The sequence below is a fragment of the Pelophylax lessonae genome (genome assembly GCF_965119305.1).
Source record: "Pelophylax lessonae genome assembly, chromosome: 1".
Classification (NCBI taxonomy): domain Eukaryota; kingdom Metazoa; phylum Chordata; class Amphibia; order Anura; family Ranidae; genus Pelophylax; species Pelophylax lessonae.
Genome location: NC_138768.1, coordinates 196,993,477 through 197,013,486, shown reverse-complemented (window position 1 = coordinate 197,013,486; position 20,010 = coordinate 196,993,477). Strand labels below are relative to the sequence as shown.

The 20,010-nt window shown below is 44.2% G+C and overlaps 1 protein-coding gene across 1 annotated transcript in view; it reads left to right on the top strand.

The window, feature by feature from the left end:
• Positions 1–733: 733 nt before the first annotated feature.
• The window catches only part of PPIC (peptidylprolyl isomerase C), a 65,052-nt gene continuing 45,775 nt past the window's right edge, over positions 734–20,010 (top strand). The window contains exon 1 of the mRNA XM_082253334.1: positions 734–921. Within this exon, the coding sequence (XP_082109460.1) occupies positions 817–921 (105 nt within the window). The 5' untranslated portion in view covers positions 734–816. The remainder of the gene's footprint in view (positions 922–20,010) is intronic.

Here is a 20,010-nt window from a genome sequence, read left to right as displayed (position 1 = left end):
CCCTGTACAGCTCTCTGCAGCAGCTGAAAGTGAGTTTTTCCCCCACCTGCCGACTTTCAGCTGCTGCAGGGAGAGGCACAGAGCATCCTTGCTATAGTTGCTTCTCTTGACACCGAATCCCCCTCCCTGTTCTGCCTGCTTCTGATCCCTGCCCCCCATGTGCCCCTCTTTCAGTGTGCTGCCCCCTCCCTCCAGTCTCCCCTGTTCTGCCTGCTTCTGATCCCTGCCCCCCCCATGTGCCCCTCTTTCAGTGTGCTGCCCCCTCCCTCCAGTCTTCCCTGTTCTGCAAAAAAAAATAACAAATTGTACAAAAAAAAAAGTAAAAAATCATTTAAAAAATAAAATAATTGTAATAATTTGTAACATTTGAAAAAAGTTATATATATATATATTTTTAAACAAATGTAAAAAACAATCAAATAGGGATATTTCACACAGGGTCTCTGTTATGTCTGTGTCCGCTAATAATGATTTTAGGGCATCTTTATTTTTTTGGGGGGGGCTGCCAGGCAAGCTGTAGGGGGCCCCGTTATTTCTAACAGCAGCCCTGAGTGCGGTACAGTATATAGAATAGAAGTCCTTCCAGTGATAACAATGTATGGAGCAGTGTAGAAGATCTCCTCTGGGAGGGGTCTTACTGGTCACATGACCGCATCGCTCCGGGATAAGCGCAACAAGTCCAGCTGTATGTGTGGCGGGGCGGGGCTGAGGGGCGGTACATGGGGCGGGGCCGTGTAGCGGGACAGTGTGAGCAGAGGAAGGGGATCCCCCCTTGATGTCCTGCTGACGTTGCTGCCTGTGTCGGGTGTTGGATAGATGGTGGGGAGGATGTGCCGGGCTCTGCTCGTTCTCTGCCTTACCTTCCAAGCGCTGCACTCCGCCGAGCCGTACAGGAAGAGGGGTCCCGCTGTCACTCATAAGGTACCGGAGATGGGGGGACATTAACCCTCCATAGACTTTATACACCTTCCTGTATACATGTCCTCCTCTCCACACTCATATAGCGGAATGTACAGGGGGAGCGCTGGATCCTCAATGGGAACGGCTCCTTTATTAAAGAGGAACTCCGAGCTACCCAACTCAGCAAACTCTATTGGCAATCATAGAGCTGTGAGAGCTCCTTACCGGGGCATGGGACAGAGATAGGAAATCCTTCTATACAGCAGCTGAACATCTGCAACCCATATCTACATGTCTTCCTGAGTCAGTGCCAGGAGCTCACCCCCATCTATAGGGAGCTCTCCTCCGGAATTATAGGGAGCACGCCTTTAGATATTATAGGGAACATTGTCCCGATTTATAGGGAATAATCCCTGGGATTTATAGGGAACATTGTCCCGATTTATAGGGAACACTCCCCGGGATTTATAGGGAACATTGCCCCAATCAGTGGGGAAAAACCCCTAGGATATATAGGGAACACTTCCCAGAAATTATAGGGAACACTCCCCAGGATTTATAGGGAACACTACCCAGGATTTATAGGGAACGCTCCCCAGGATTTATAGGGAACATTGCCCCAATCAGTAAGGAAAAATCCCTGGGATTTATTGAGAACCCTTCCCAGAAATTATAGGGAACATTGCCCTGATTTATAGGGAACACTCCCCAGAATTTTAGGGAACATTTCCCCAATCAGTGGGGACAAAACCCTAGGATTAATAGAGAACACTTCCCAGAAATTATAGGAAACATTGCCCCGATTTATAGGAAACACTCCCTGGGATTAATAGGGAACACTTCCCAGAAATTATAGGAAACATTGCCCCGATTTATAGGAAACACTCCCTGGGATTTATAGGGAACACTTCCCAGAAATTATAGGGAACATTGTCCCAATTTATAGGGAACACTCCCCAGAATTTTAGGGAACATTGCCCCGATCAGTGGGGAAAAAACCCTAGGATTAATAGAGAACACTTCACAGAAATTATAGGGAACATTGCCCCGATTTATAGGGAACACTCCCCGGGGATTTATAGGGAACACTTTCCAGAAATTATAGGGAACATTGCCCCGATTTATAGGGAACATTGCCCCGATTAGTGGGGAAAAAACCTCTAGGATATATAGGGAAAACTTCCCAGAAATTATAGATAACATTGTCCCGATTTATAGAGAACACTTCCCAGAATTTATAGGGAACATTGCCCCGATCAGTGGGGAAAAAACCCTAGGATTAATAGAGAACACTTCACAGAAATTATAGGGAACATTGCCCCGATTTATAGGGAACACTCCCCGGGGATTTATAGGGAACACTTTCCAGAAATTATAGGGAACATTGCCCCGATTTATAGGGAACATTGCCCCGATTAGTGGGGAAAAAACCTCTAGGATATATAGGGAAAACTTCCCAGAAATTATAGGTAACATTGTCCCGATTTATAGAGAACACTCCCCAGAATTTATAGGGAACATTGCCCCGATCAGTGGGGAAAAAACCCTAGGATTAATAGGGAACACTTCCCAGAAATTATAGGGAACGTTGTCCCGATTTATAGAGAACACTCCCCAGAATTTATAGGGAACATTGCTCCGATCAGTGGGGATAAAAACCTCTAGGATATATAGGGAAAACTTCCCAGAAATTATAGGTAACATTGTCCCAATTTATAGAGAACACTCCCCAGAATTTATAGGGAACATTGCCCCGATCAGTGGGGATAAAAACCTCTAGGATATATAGGGAAAACTTCCCAGAAATTATAGGTAACATTGTCCCGATTTATAGAGAACACTTCCCAGAATTTATAGGGAACATTGCCCCGATCAGTGGGGGAAAAACCCTAGGATTAATAGGAAACACTTCCCAGAAATCATAGGGAACATTGTCCCGATTTATAGGGAACACTCCCCAGAATTTATAGGGAACATTGCCCTGATCAGTGGGGGAAAAACCCTAAGATTATTAGGGAACACTTCCCAGAAATTATAGGGAACATTGCCCCAAATCATAGGGAACACTCCCTGGAATTTATAGGGAACATTGCCCCGATCAGTGGGGAAAAAACCCTGGGATTCTTAGGAAACACTTCCCAGAATTTATAGGGAACATTCCCTGGAATTTATAGGGAACATTGCCCCGATTATTGGGGAAATAACTCTAGGACTTATAGGTAACACTTTCCAGAAATTATAGGGAACATTGCCCCAATTTATAGGGAACACTCCTTGGGATTTATAGGAAACACTTCCCAGAAATTATAGGGAACATTGTCCTGATTTATAGGGAACACTCCCCAGAATTTATAGGAAACATTGCCCCGATCAGTGGGGAAAAAACCCTGGGATTTATAGGGAACACTTCTTAGAAATTATAGGGAACATTGCCCGATCAGTGGAGAAAAAACCCTGGGAATTATAGGAAACACTTCCCAGAAATTATAGGGAACATTGTCCCGATTTATAGGGAACATTATCCTGATTTATATGGAACACTCCCTGGGATTTATAGGGAACATTGCCCCAATCAGTGGGGAAATAACCCTAGGATTTATAGGGAACACTTCCCAAAAATTATAGGGAACATTGCCCCAATTTATAGGCAACATTGCCTCGATCAGTGGGGAAAAAACTCTAGGATTTATAGGGAACACTTTCCAGAAATTATAGGGAACATTGCCCCAATTTATAGTGTACTGTATTGAATTTATAGTAAACTTATCCTAGAATTTATAGGGAAAAACCCTAGGATTAAGGCCGGGTTGACACTAGCTGTGGCTGCAGATCACAGCAGAGAGTCCGGTGCGTCCCTGTTCTCCGTGTCAGGTGTGAATCAGGTCTGAATTTTTGCCTGAATCGGACCAGAAAGTGAGCCAAAGACGCTCAGGACTAGGGATGCACCGAAATGAAATTCTTGGCCGAAGCCGAATAATAATGAAATGCTTGGCCGAAGGCCGAATACCGAACGCGGTGTTTCGCATTTTTTCCATTTATTTTGCCAATTTTTTGTCCTCTCTCTTGTCCTCTCGTGTCTCTCTCTCTTGTCCTCTCGTGTCTCTCTCTCTTGTCCTCTCACTCTCTCTCTTGTCCTCTCATGTCTCTCTCTCTCGTCCTCTCTCTCTCTCTCTCTCTTGTCCTCTCATGTCTCTCTCTCTTTTGTCCTCTCACTCTCTCTCTCTTGTCCTCTCATGTCTCTCTCTCTCTCTCTCTCTCTCTCGTCCTCTCATGTCTCTCTCTCTCTCGTCCTCTCATGTCTCTCTCTCTCTTGTCCTCTCATGTCTCTCTCTCTCTCTCTCTCTCTTGTCCTCTCATGTCTCTCTCTCTCTTGTCCTCTCATGTCTCTCTCTCTCTCTCTCTCTTGTCCTCTCTCTCTCGTCCTCTCGTGTCTCTCTCTCTCTTGTCCTCTCATGTCTCTCTCTCTCTCTCTTGTCCTCTCATGTCTCTCTCTCTCTCTCTTGTCCTCTCTCTCTCTCTCTTGTCCTCTCTCTCTCTCTCTTGTCCTCTCTCTCTTGTCCTCTCACTCTCTCTCTTGTCCTCTCGTGTCTCTCTCTCTTGTCCTCACGTGTCTCTGTCCTCTCATGTCTCTCCTTACCTCCCTCCCTCCCTCCCATCTGCATAGTCGATGTTTGCTGTATGGCTCCTGTGCCCTGTCACAGGCGGAGGCGGAGTACATTTGGTATCACTCCGCCTGTGACAGACCCCGGCGCTAAGCGGCTATACAGGAAGCATCCGCTCTGCTTCCTGTAGTGCCTCTGGCTATGTTTACAGTGATGCTCGGGGATGGCGGGTCGCCGGTCGGGACATTGTTCGGCACAAATTTATTCGGCCTTTTTACTTATTCGGCCGAACACCGAAAGTGCTTTTTTTGCTATTTTCGGCCGAATAATGTTCGGTTGCCGAACATTCGGTGCATCCCTACTCAGGACCCTTCTGCAGTGCGCTCGGCGGCCACACCGGAGATGTGGGACTTTAGAGAGAATACATTCCAGAATTTTAGGGGAACATATCCTGCATTTTTGGATAAACAAACCCCTTAATTTAGGGGGAACACATCCTAGAAATTAAAGGGGTCAAACCCCAGAATTTAAAGGAAACCAACCCCCTGGAATTTTCAGGGAATACAACTCCAAATTTGAGGGACATACCCTGAAATGTATATGAAACATACCTTGGAATTAATAGCAAACACAACCCAAAATGTATAGGGAACATTAAGTAAATATATAGGGAAAAGCTCACAGAATTATAGGGAAGATACTCCAGAGTTTATTGGAAACACATCCTAGAATTTATAGGGAACACATTTTGGAATTATTAGGGAACATTCCTCAGAACTTTTTCTGAAAATTTGTAGGGAACAAACCCCAGAATTTATAGGGAACATCCTCCAGAAATTATAGGGAACTTACCCCTGAAAGTATAGGGACCATATTCCAGAATTTATAGAGAACACTCTCCAGCATTTATAGGAAACATACTTCAGCATCTATTTTTGGCATACTTCGGCATTTATTGGGTACATACTCCAGCATTTATTTGTGGCATACTCCAGCATTTATTTGTGACATACTCCAGCATTTATTTGTGACATACTCCAGCATTTATTTGTGGCATACTCCAGCATTTATTTGTGACATACTCCAGCATTTATTTGTGGCATACTCCAGCATTTATTTGTGACATACTCCAGCATTTATTTGTGGCATACTCCAGCATTTATTTGTGGCATACTCCAGCATTTATTTGTGGCATACTCCAGCATTTATTTGTGACATACTCCAGCATTTATTTGTGACATACTCCAGCATTTATTTGTGACATACTCCAGCATTTATTTGTGACATACTCCAGCATTTATTTGTGGCATACTCCAGCATTTATTTGTGACATACTCCAGCATTTATTTGTGACATACTCCAGCATTTATTTGTGACATACTCCAGCATTTATTTGTGGCATACTCCAGCATTTATTTGTGGCATACTCCAGCATTTATTTGTGACATACTCCAGCATTTATTTGTGACATACTCCAGCATTTATTTGTGACATACTCCAGCATTTATTTGTGGCATACTCCAGCATTTATTTGTGGCATACTCCAGCACTTATAGCCAGGGTTTTTTTTCTCTCAGAAAATAGGTACAGGAATTCAACCACGACCCCCTAAAATCCTCCTCCCCCACTCACACGCACCCTCCAAACTGCATGAAATAGTGGGTGTCGGCAAATTTGAATAACAGAGGGAGGGTCTCAAAGAGGCATTTAATACCAGGAGTGCATTATGTAAGGAGTGAAGAGTTTGGGGGAGGTTACACACAGAGTGCAGAGTTCGGGGGTGTTCTGTATACAGAGTGCAGAGTTCAGCCTTCTTCCACAGCTGCTTACTTTTGCATTCCTCATCCACATCTCACTTTCACCCCTCTTCAGCTCTGACCTTTGCATGCAGCCCCCCCCCCTCCACCTCCACCGCTACCATTTTCTCCTCACCTCCTTAAAGGCTCCACCATCTTCTACTTGTCATACATACGTTTGTTGCTGTATTAAGCTGAAGCACTCAGTCTCTTGTTCCTCCTCGCACACTGTAGCTGGCTCTGCCTCTTTCACTTTAAGGGAGATCATCCAGTGGGGGTGTCGGCATCTGCATTGCACCCCAGGAACCTGCATCTCTCTTGTCCCCATCCTGCTCTCAGCTGTTGGGAGACAAGCTGTGATTTGTAAACACAGAAGCCGGAATTCTGTGTTTACAAGCGATAGTGGTGAGTAGGGAGTGGTGAGTAGGGAGCAGAGGGCCTGAGCCAAAGGTGGTGGAACTGAGTTCCACCAAGTACCAGCTGAAAAAAGCCCTGCGTATAGGCAACATACTCTAGCATTTACAGTGGTTTTAAAAAGTCTACACACCCCTGCTAAAATGTCAGATTTCTGTGATGTAAAGAAATGAGTAAAAGATAAATAATTTCAGAACTTTTTCCACCTTTTAATGTGACCTATAAACTGTACAACTCAATTGAAAAACAAACTGAAATCTGTTGGGGGGGGGGGGGGGGGGTAAAAAGTAAAAATAAAAACTAAAATACAGTAAAACCTTGGTTTGAGAGTAACTTGGTTTGAGAGCGCTTTGCAAGACCAGCAAATTTTTTAAATAAATTTTGACTTGATATACAAGCAATGTCTTGATATACAAGCGATGTCTTGATATACAAGCGATGTCTTGATATACAAGTAGCTTCATGTATGAAAAAGAAGAGAGGAGCCTCTAAAGTGTAGCAATATGGTTACATTAATGAAGGTTCAATATTTAGCAACTCACATGGTTGATGATTAAAACAGGCCCATCTAAGTATGCAGGCATCCGGGTTAAATCTGTCCACATAGACGTCCTCTGCACAGCCATCTTCATCATCCCTTCCCCGCTGCACTCCACAAGTGATTCAAAGCCTCACAATTGGGTTATCTATGAAATCAACAAAAGGAGATACATCTCTCTTTCCTTGAATCTGCTATTTCACCTTTGTGAAATGCACACACTCTCTTTTAAGATCTTCCCTAATCAAATCCAGTTTTCTCTGGAAGGAGAGGACAGTGGTCATCAAATCACAGATGGAATTGTTCTTGCCCTAGAATTGAGTGAAAGCGGAGTTCCACCCTGGTTATACATTTTTTAATAAAAATACCCCCGGGACAGTCAGGGCTAGTACATTCCACAATGGCTAGCCTCGGATCTGTCCCGGGTTGCACTTACCTTTTGGGAGAAATACTTACCTTGAAAATGTCTTGTCCAGCGCTGCCATCTCAGGTGTGGGCAGCTTGAAGCCAGCGTGATCCTCTTCCGCATCCTCTTCCTTCTTCGGTCCCACGATGCACTGCACCGGCCCCGACGTCACTTCCGGTGCGCGCGCGTCATCCCTCCACCGCTTCTGGGTATGCCCAGAAGCTGTTTAGAAGGGAATGACGCGCGCGCCCCGGAACTGACGTCGGGGCCGGTGCAGGCGCAATGATTCCTGGGAGCGATGACGTTCAGCTCCCAGGAATCATTGCAAAGCCAGGAAGTGACGAATCGCCGCGGCCGCCGAGGGGAGGAAGAAGGAAGTAAGGTAAGTATATTTTCTCTACAAGGTAAGTAAAAAAAAAAATAAAAAATTGCGATTATCCATTTGTTTTTCAGGTGACCCGGAGCGAGAAGATGGAGGTAAGTATAAATTTAGGGTGGAACTCCACTTTAAGATGTGATGTTATGTCCACTAGGAAAACAATATTATCCATTGTGCTCTCATCTTGTAAAAACGGTGAAAACTATTTTGCTTTCTGGCTTTTGAGTTGTACTAAGAAAGCGGATACGGTACTTCTGTTTGAATGGACCAAAAGCGTTCCAATACACTGCCTTTACTCAACCACCTAACATTGTTGTGAAGTAAAAGGTCATTTGCCTTAACTTCTTTAAGAAACTCTCTTAGTAATAGTAAAACGATGTTGATGGGATGGGGATACCCTGAGGAAGTTGATGAGTGTCCATGATTTGTGCAAACTTTTCTGATAGAATGGCACACAGGACAGTCTGGTGAATGATGCAGTGGTAAGCAGTAAGGTAAGGGTTGTCCTTTTTAAGTGGTGCCACAGCTCCTCTCTCCTTTCCTACCATGGCAGGGGCACCATATGTGGTGACTGAGACCACTCTTTTCAGATCTATCCTCTTTTTCAGAATCTCTCTAATGGCCTCATATATGTCTTCTCCTGTTGTATGTGTCTCAAGTGGTGTTACACCTAACAGGTCCTCACAGAGTTCTTTTTGTTTCTTTGTGAAAAAATCTTACATACATTGGGCATTATCCGTTATATCTGTTGATTCATCAATGGCTAAAGAAATGCATACTGCACTCTGAATAGCTGCATCAAGTTGTGCCAATACATCCTCTGTTAATATTTCAGTCTTTTTTGTTGCCGTTGACGCTGATAGTGGAATTTGGTTGATTTTTTCACACAGCTCTTTTTGTTTACCCTCAAGTAAAGTTTCAGCAACAGCATTCAAGCACTCCTTAACAAATGTACCGTCGGTAAATGGTCTTTTGTGTTGCCCCAAAATCCATGCGACTTTAAGTGAACATTAATTTTCACGCTGCTGGGCTGTAAATGAATGTGAGAGGACTTTGGTGGATCTGTCATACTGGGCTCTTAGTTCAGTTATTTATGTGCCCTCACCTCGGAATGCTGTGGATATGTTTGCTCAAACGAACCGTGTTTTGTTTCGTAGTGGCGCTGCACATTGCTGCTTTTTATTATCGCCACCGTTTCGCAACTAATGAGACAAACTGGTTTTAAACTTCCCATAGGAAGAATGAACATGTATTGGTCTGTCCATTGGTCTGTCCATTCATCTTTGAAGGCTCGGTTTTCAGCATCAACCTTCCTTTTCTTGGCACAAGCCATGCTCTCTGGCGCTTTTGCTACTATTTCCTACACACACTCTGGTAATACTCTGTAAATGTAAATGTCCCCATTAGTGTTCCCCCTTACATCAGTTGCCCCTATCAGAGTAATTCATTACATTGGGTGCCCCCATCGCAATACCCCCAGAAATCAGTTTCCAACATCAGAGTATTCCCTCAGGTATTCTCATCAGAGTGCCCACTTACATCAGGTTTCTGCAATGGAAAGCCCTCTTACATCTGGTGTCTCCCATTAGTGTTCCCCCTTACATCTTTTGTCCCCATCAGAGTACCCTAGTATATAAGGTTCCCTCCCCCATCACAGTGCCCCCTTACATAGGGTGTCCTCTTTAGAGTACCCCCTTACATTAGGTGTCACCATAGGGGGGCCTCCTTACATCAGGTATCCCCACCACATCAGGTGTGCTCATGAGAGTGCCCTTTTGATTAGGTGTGCCCATGAGAGTGCCCCTTTACATCAGGTGTCCCCATCACAGTGCTCCCTTACATCAGGAATTCTCGTCAGCGTACCGCCTTACATCAGATATCCCCATCAGTGTGCCCCCTAACGTGCCCATCAGCGTGACCCTTAACATAAAATGTGCCCAGCAGCGTGCCCCTTAACATAAAATGTGCCCATCAGTGTGCCCCTTAACATAATATAAGTGGCATGCTGCTAGGCACATTTTATGTTAACAGGTACAAAAAAAATGTGCCCATCACAGTGCTCCTTTACATCGGGTGTCCCCATCACAGTACAACCTTACATCAGGCATTCCTGTCAGAGTGCCCCCTTACATCAGATGTCCCCATCACAGTGCTCCTTTACATCAGTTGTCCCCATCATAGTGCCACCTTACGTCAGGCTTTCCTGTCAGAGGGCCCCCTTACATCAGGGGTCTCCATCACAGTGCTCCTTTACATCAGTTGTCCCCATCACAGTGCCACCTTACGTCAGGCATTCCCGTCAGGGTGCCCCCTTACATCAGTTGTCCCTATCAGTGTGCCCCCTTAACATAAATTGTGCACATCACAGTGTCCCTTAACATAAAATATGCCCATCAGTGTGCCCCATAGCATAAATATGTCCATCAGAGTGCCCCTTAACATAAAATATACCCATCAGTGTGTACCACAGCAAAAAATATGCCCATCAGCATGCCCCTTAACATAAAATATGCCCATCAGCATGACTCTTAACATAAAATAAGGGGCAAGCTGATGGGCACATTTTATGTTAGGGGGCACTCTGATGGGCACATTTTATGTTAGGGGGCATCCTGATGGGCACATTTTATGATGGTGGGATCGCTGATGGCCCACCAGCGTGACCCTTAACAAAAAATATGCCCATCAGCGTGCCCCTTAGCATAACATTTGCCCATCAGCGTGACCCTTAACATAAAATAAGGGGCACGCTGATGGGCATATTTTATGTTAAGGGTCACGCTGATGGGCACATTTTATGTTAGGGGGCACCCTGATGGGCACATTTTATGATGGTGGGATCGCTGATGGGCAAAACAAAACGTGTAAATCAGCGTTGCTCTTAACATAAAATATGCCCATTAGAGTGCCCCTTAACATAAAAAATGCCCATCAGTGTGCCCCATAGCATAAATATGTCCATCAGAGTGCCCCTTAACATAAAATATGCCCATCAGTGTGTACCACAGCATAAATATGCACATCAGCATGCCCCTTAACATAAAATATGCCCATCAGAGTGCCCCTTAACATAAAATATTCCCATCAGCGGGACCATTAACATAAAATAAGGGGCAGGCTGATGGGCACATTTTATGTTAGGGGGCACTCTGATGGGCATATTTTATGTTAGGGGGCATGCTGATGGGCACATTTTATGTTAGGGGGCATGCTGATGGGCACATTTTATGTTAGGGGGCACTCTGTTGGGCAAAACAAAACGTGTAAATCAGCGTTGCGCCCAACCTAAAATATGCCCATCAGCGTGCCCCTTAACATAGAATATGCCCATCTGAGTGTCCCTTAACATAAAATATGCCCATCACCGTGTCCCTTAACATAAAATAAGGGGCACGCTGATGGGCACATTTTAGGTCAAGGGAGCACTCTGATGGGCACATTTTTTTTTTTTATGGGGCACTCTAATGAGCACAACAAAATATGCCAGTCTGCACACTTGTTAAAGCTTGAGAGGTTTTTCTTTAAATGCAGCTATGCTCCACATACCTGGAGCCAGGAGCTGAGCCAAAAGCCGCGAACAGGGGGGCGGGTCGTGCACATAGTGTCACGCCCTAGCTTGCTGCCCGGCTGAGAGGGAGCCGCAGTCAGGAGCAGGGGGCGGGGCGCGCGCGTGACGTGACGCCCCTACTCTCGGCCCGACAGGACACCGACTGCGAGTGAGCCGGGAGCCGAAGTGAGGAGGGGGCTGAATACAGGTAGCGGTCCGGGCGGGAGCATCGTGGACATCGCGGTGTCCTGTCGGGCCGCGAGTAGGGGCGTAACGTCACGCGCGCGCCCCGCCCCCTGCTCCTGACTGCCCATCAGTCAGGAGCAGGGGGCGGGGCGCGCGCGTGACGTGACGCCCCTACTCGCGGCCAGACAGGACACTGGCTGCGAGTGAGCCAGGAGCCGCAGTGAGGAGGGGGCTGAATACAGGTAGCGGTCCGGGCGGAAGCATCGTGTGGTCCGCTAATGGGCCGCCATTTAGTGACCGCTGGTGTAAACAATCATGTAAAATATAAACAAGTAATAAATACATTTTCCCTGAAGTTTTAAGCATTTATCTGACTGCCATAAGCCTTTCTTGTGTGTTCAGAGTCAGATTTGTGGGCAGGGTGCTGACATCACTATTGGGTTCGGGACTTCCCAGAGTCCTTTGTGACATTCCCCTCAAAATTTTGGCACCCCTATCACACCATCTAGCCTGCTTAAAGGGACTGCCTAAAGGACATGTCAGGTATGGTGACCTGTAGAAATTTGATTGGGTGACAATACCACAACATACTTTAATATAGTGATTGACCGATATCATTTTTTTTATTGCCGATACCGATATTTTGGTCATCGCATATTGGTATCGGCCGATATTTTCATACATTAAAAATGATTTTGTATTTATTTATTTATTTTTTACAGGTACTCTCGTGAATGGATCTGGGGGTCTAAAAGACCCCAAACCCCTCCTCTGCACTTAAAAGCATTGAAAACGCCAAGTTTGGCTGTTTTGAAAGCTATAATTTTTTTGAATTTGGCGCCAAGTACCCGGAAGTAATGTCATGACATCACTTCCGTGTTTTTACATAGAGAGCCGAATGCGGCTTTGATCGGGTCTTCTCTTCAGCGCCCATGCAGGATGGTTGCCGGGGTCTCCCGGTGGGACGGGAGATCCGGGCGCGAGCTGCGGAAGGCAGCGGGAGGGGGGGGCGTCCCCTTCCACTCCTTATAATGACAGCCGAGCGACTTCTCAGCCACATCGGTTGTCATTACAAGTCAGCCGACCGTCGGCTATGGACGCTGATACCGGGGTGATGCCTCTAGCTGCAGGCATCCCTCCGGTACAAGTACTTTCCTGAAATATCGGTAACCTCAGGGGCCGATTCCGATACATCAGGGAAAGTGCAGATCGTCCCTCGATATATCGGCTTTGCCGATAATTGGTTGATCTCTACTTTAATAGCCACACCTAAGTCTTTATTTTTTGAATTCTTGCACATCTGCCTGGCTGTCTAGTGTTCTACAGGCTATCTATACCTTAGACCAGCCTTTCTCAACCAGTGTGCCCAGGCACCCTGAGGTGCCTTGAGGTTTCTTCAGGGGTGCCTTGGCAAAATGGCTAAAAATTGACAAAAATTGTTTTCATTGTGCACAATTACAACCTTCTAACTGTCGGCGTCCTAACGACCACTGGCATCATCAGTTGATAAGGAGGATGTCAGTTGCCATCCTTGTTTGACCCTCCCCTGCCCCTCATATTAGCTGAATGATAGAGAAAAACCGAGGGAGAAGAGAAAAAATGGAATACTAGTCAGTACCAAATTACAAAAGTGTATTTGCTTTGGAAGAATAAATCCCCTCTAACGTTGGGTGTCCTACTTGGACTTGTGGATGTTGCTGCCTTATGTAAGACTATTTGAATAGTTTTTACATTTTAGAATGGGGTGCCCTGAGACTGTCCATAATTTTTAAAGGGTGCCTTGACTGAAAAAAGGTTGAGAAACACTGCCTTAGACCATGTAAGGCAGTGCATATAAGCTCATGAAGCCGACTTGATTCACTACTGCACTTTGTTGTTTGGGAGAGAAGCATTGTAAACTGAGAGGAGCACTGCCACGCATGTCTGCTGACCGGTGGAAGCTCTCACCTCATCTCTGCAGTTATCTAGTAACCATAGAAGTTGGCGAGAACATAATGGCTTTTATGCAAATGTTATATTTTTCTTTCATTGGCTCAATGCACATGAATTTCGAACGAAGTGATCACTGGGCTTTGATTGAAATGGATGATACAACTTGTCAAATGGTCATTTGATGCCTCAGGCCCATTCGGTTTGATTGGCTGTTAAGAAATCTTTTGGAGAGGCCGGGGAAGACAGGCCAGAATCCATGCAGGCTATACTGTATATGTTATATGGCATGTGTCCTTTGCTTGAAAAATGTAAATTGTTTCATTGTGTAAAGCATAAAGCAAGGGGCAGGTTAAATAATGAAAACAAAATTTTGACATCCTTTGATATACAAAAAATCAGGAAAATTACTAAAAGTGGCTTCATCATGGGATCCCTTCATTACAAAATTAGCAGTCACAGAGGTTTTTTTAAAAGCATGTACACAAAACAGAGCTACCCAACCTGATTCTCATAGTCAGACATACACTATATTGTCAAAAGAATTGTGACGCCTACCTTTTACACGCACATGAACTTTAATGGTAGTACCCCAGTCTTAGTCCGTAGGGTTCAATATGGAGTTGGCCCACCCTTTGCAGTTATGACAGCTTCGATTCTTTTGGGAAGGCTGTCCACAAGGTTTAGGAGTGTGTCTATGGGAATGTTTGACCATTCTTCCAGAAGCACATTTGTGAGGTCAGGCACTGATGTGGAAGAGAAGGCCTGGCTCGCAGTTTCCACTCAAATTCATCCCAATCGGGTTGAGGTCAAGACTCTGTGCAGGCCAGTCAAGTTCCTTTACCCCAAACTCACTTATCCATGTCTTTATGGACCTTGCTTTGTGCACTGGTCCAAATCATTTGGTGGAGGGGGGATTATGGTGTGGGGTTGTTTTTCAGGGATTGGGGCAGAGCAGAGAGCTGGTGACTGACAGTCACAGGCTCTCTGCTGGCTGAAGACTGAGAACGGTCTTTGATTGCTCAGTTCTAAGTCTTAAGACCCGTACACACGAATTTAGTCTGGAGAACAATCTGCTGATTTTCGGATTGTTAGCATAGTGCTTTAGACAGCCGATTACGTTTTCGGACGACAAAAACTGGATGTGCAGGCTATAAAATTTTTATCGTACGTTAACACAACGTCCAATTTTCGTTTAATTAGTACAGTTTTAGTCCGAAAAAATCATAAGAGAAAGACTAGGCACGCTCAGAAACGAAAGAACACATACAAAACAATTCAACACATGACATCACTTCTGAAGTTGAATTCTGTCGTACGAGGAATTTTAGTATGAAAGTAACCTCTTCACTTTCGACATGAGACTAGCATGCAACAAAAAATGGACGAAAGATCGTCCGATAATCTGATCGTGTGTACGAGGCTTTATGCTGGCCATACACTATATGAAAAATCGGTCAAACTCGTTTTCGAAAAACTAACACTCGGTCGTGAGAGCAAACGATAGTGCAATCATGTAATGACTGATAAATCGTTCAATGCACATCAGTTTTTTGCTTGTTTTTTCACATAGGGCAAACAGTTTGGACGAGAAACACATTAACCTTTATTTTTTGTTCGTTCAGCAGAAAATTTCCAAACTTGTCCTTCTTTTTTTGGGGGTCAAAAACGTCACAACCGATTACTGATATGTGCCCAGTAACTGGCCAAAAAACCAAAGAGCTGTCCAAATGACTGAATTTGGGCTGATTTTTCATATAGTGTATGGCCAGCATTAGAAGAGGCGGGGGACAGGTGAAGCTTCCAGCTACGTGAGTATCATTTTTTTTATTTTATTTTACTGAAACCCATACTTTTTTTTTAACCGGTTGCCGACCGCCGCACGACTATATACTGCGGCGGTCAGCCCCGGCCAGGCAGAGTGACGTATCGGTACGTCACTCGCCTGTCACTGACTTGCGAGCCTATCGCGGGCGGGCGCGCGCCCGCCGAGGCGCGCGCCCGCCGCGGCTCGTTCACAGGCAAGTCAGTGCGTGTGACCGGCGGACTCGATGTCCGCCAGTCACACTGCGATCGCTCCTGTGAAGGGAGAAAGACAGAGCAGCTTGTGTAAACAAGCTGCCTGTCAGTTCTCCCTGTGTAAAAGTGAAGATCTGTCCGTTCTACTATGTAGAACGGTGGATCTTTGCTTTTACACCAATAGGAATGTCCCTACACAGTTAGAAGCACGCCCCTAGGACACACTTAACCCCTCCCTGTCCAATAAAGTTAACCCCTTCCCTGCCAGTGTCATTTTTGCAGTAACAGTGCATATGTATAGCACTGATTACTGCAGTAATGTCACTGGTAACCCCAAAAGTGTCAAAAATGTCAGTCAAGGGTCCGATCTGTCCGCCGCAATGTCGCAGTACCGAAAAAAAATCGCAGATCGCCGCCATTACGCGTTAAAAAAAAAAACACCAAAAATGACAGAAATCTTTCCCTTTGTTAGTAAACGCGATAACTTTTGCGCAAACCAATCAAAATACGCTTTTTGCGATTTTTTTTACCAAACATAGGTAGCATAAAACAAATTGGCCGAAAAATGTTAAAAAATTTTGATTTTTACTTTTTTTTTTGGGGAATTTCATATAAAAAAATGTGAAAAATATTGTTATTTTTGCAAAATTTACGCTCTTTTTTTGTTTATAGCGCGTGATCAAAAAATCGCACAGGTGATCAAATACCACCAAAAGAAAGCTCTGTTTGTGGGAAAAAAAGGACGTCAAATTCGTTTAGGTACAGCGTCGCACGACCGCGCAATTGTCCGTTAAAGTCACGCAGTAAAAAATCGCAAAAAAACCCCTGGTCCTTTAGCAGCCAAATCCTCCGGGGCTTAAGTGGTTAAATATATATTTTAGCGTACTTCGAGCCATTTTTTATTTTAGGATAGAGTAGGGAAGAGATAAAAGTCATGCTAGGTATTATTTATTTATTGCTGTCTATATACTATAGTGCTGGATAATTCTCTTCACTTCATGTCTCAGGAAAGCAACAGTTAAGCCCTGTACACACGCATCGATTATTGGCTGGGAATTTTCGGCCAACGTCCGATTGGCCGATTTTCGGCTTGTTAGTATGATGCTTCCAACAACCAACTCCGACTTTTCGGCCGAAAAAAATCTGGTGTGCAGGCTATAAAATTTTTGTTGGCCGTCAACACAACGGCCGATTTTCCGTCAGTCAGTACAGATTTCGGCAGACAAAAATCTGATGAGCAAGACTGGGCATGCTCAGAGAAGAAAAAACACACGGAAAGTAAACCAGAACATGACATCACTTCTGCAGTAGGTTTTTGTTGGCCGAGAAAATTCGTGTGCAGTCTAGGCACATTCCAACCAACAAAACACCACTCTGGACAAAAGTCGGACGTTTGGTCGGCCGATAATCGTTGCGTGTGTACGAGGCATAAGTTAGAGGAAATCTCCCAAAGCGAGACAGTTGTCCTTGGAACAAGTGTTTTCATTGGAAGATTTCTTCTCTCCCCTTGTTCTGAGGATATCTTTAAAGAGAAAGTAAATTTCCATCTCTAAATTGTACCTATAGTTAAGCCTATAATTAGGCTTGCCTATAGGCAGTGACTGTAAATATCTCCTAAACGTGCACCGTTTAGGAGATATTTATGGTACATGCAGCCAGTTACATCACTGACGCATGCACTCTGAAGGAACGGCCACCTGTGCCGTTCCTTCAGAGCCCTGTGCCGTGAAAAAAAGTCGAGCGGTTAAGTGCCGGTTCACATTATTGCGGCTACGGCGATCGCATGTAATTCGGAGCGCACTGCTCCTTCATTACATGCAATCGGATGTGCGGATGCGAATTCAGCCATACACTTTGTATGGCTGAATTCGCACTGTATCCGCACCAAACTCGCACATGACCCTTTTTTTCAGCCGCATCAGGATCGGATCGCACAGTGGTTCACACTAGTGCGATCCGATTCTGTGCGAACTGTCAGATCGCACTGCGATCAACGTTAACATTTAATTGACATCCCCTGCGTATCGCATATGGCAGTGTGAACTGCCAGATGTGCGTTTGCGATGCGGGAACAGGCTGCGAATTCGCAGCCTTCCCGCATCGCACAAGTGTGAACCGAGACTTACAACCACTTTAAAACTTTGGATTTCCTATTACTTTTCTTTCTCATAGCAAGTTGAATGAAAACAAAAATCACCCGATTTCCCCATCCATTTATTCGATGTGGATGGGAGATTCACTCCCACTGTGCTATTGTACTTTGACAGCGGCGAGCCCTCCCCGCCTTCAGAACACACTGATCCGTGTTTCCGGCTAAGTCCAGCGGCACTGAAGGTGCTCCTGCATGGATCAGAATTGGGCCAGCCCATTCTGAACAATCCGAATTTGGATCCATGTATGGCCAGCTTAGTATAGACCAGAGATGTATAGTAACGAAGTAGAACTACTTAAGTACTGTACTTAAGTACCGAAATGCGGTATCTGTACTTTCCTAGAGTAGAATTTTTTTCTCCTACTTCTACTTTTACTTCACTACATTTTTTCGATGATTTCGATACTTCTACTCAAGTATTTTTTTTTTGTGCTGCATAGTTACTCGTTACTTTTAAAAAAATTACCACTGCCAGAACAGTAGATGGCAGGTTGCATAAAGCTCAAAAAAATGTGTATAATGTCATTTGTAAATTAGCGCATACGAAAATAAAGGTTGTGTATAATAAAAGCTGCTATACCAAATCTTTCCAATAAAAAGAAAATATGAAACAAACAAATAAATGGTGCTACAGCGCTTAAAGTGCATCAAGAAACTACTAACAAACACAGGTTAATCATTTGAATAAATCATTTGAAATAATAAAAACAATATGATGTTCAAACTTTTGACTTCTTTCTTTAATAACTACATAACACAGTACTTGTACTTCTACTTTCAGTACTTGAGTAGAAATTTTTTTTCAAAACTACTGGTACTTTTTACTTTTAGTACTTAAGTAGCAAATTTTTTGAAAAAACTACTTGCAATACTTAAGTAAAAAAAATGTTGAATACTTTAGTACTTCTACTTAAGTAACTTTTTCTGCGAGCACTTCCACTTCTACTCAAGTAATTTTTTGATCGAGCACTTGTACTTTTACTCAAGTAGAGATTTCGAGTACTTTATACAAGTCTGGTATAGACAGAGGTACATTTTCTCAATGGTGGCTCAGAAAACAATAGGTCCATCCCTTCCCCCACTTTATCCCCAACTAAAGGATTTGCCTAGAGATACACTGTAATATCAATATATTTACTGACAGGCATTATCAGTGAATAAATGTGTTGCTTAGAAAAAGAGGATAATTTGAACTTTTCCTGATCTCTTTTGATAGTAACCTTGACCACATTCTTATTTGACAGATTTAATTATAATCAATAATACAGAGGAATTCTCATTCGTCAAAAGTCCACATTTATGGTGGAGACTGCAGGGCAAACTGCTAGGATTTCAAACAATGTGACCTTGATCGTTTTTATAGACCTCTACCTGAGAGCTAGTTGGTGTCACATTTACATGAACAAGATCATACAGCTCTTCCTCGCATTCCTCAATGCAGACAATTAGCTTTCCAGAGCTGTTCTGGACAATATCGCTTTCATTCATTTTTTATAAACCAGCTCAGTCTATGGCTCCATTAATTTTCAGTTGATTACTTATATGTAGCCTTGCATGTTGTTGTCTGCCCATAGAAAAAGCATGGCTCAAAAAATACAGAGCAAGTTCTTTCTCCTGCACATCATCATCACCCTTTACAGTGTGATAATAAAAGGCTGAGTTACAGTTTTTGGGGGGATAATGACAGGTTTAATGACCAACCAACATTATTCAGTGTTGATGGGGAAATTGATTGCACCGTCTATGGCCAGCTTTAAAAATCATTTTGATCCACCTAAATGATCTCTAAGGTCTCTTTCAGACAGGTGGCAGTCCCTACCACCCTCTTAACAGCGATCTGCGGTGATCAGTTTTCAGAGGGTGGTAAAACAGCAGTTGACAAGTGCTATTGTAGTATTCAGACACCTTTTTGTTTCTTTTGCACCACAGTCAAGCATTTGGCTTGTGGTTGCAGTGTGGTCCCATTTATGTTAATGGGCATGTTTGACAGATCATGTCATCTGTCAAACTCTGCAGTCCAAGTTAAAAATGCTGCCTGTCAGGCTGTAATACTAACATTCAGGTGAGTGGCTGGGCGGTTGTAAAACCGCAGTTTAGCTGCCTGTTTTAGCACCCCCCACCCTCCCCTTCCGCCAGCCACCC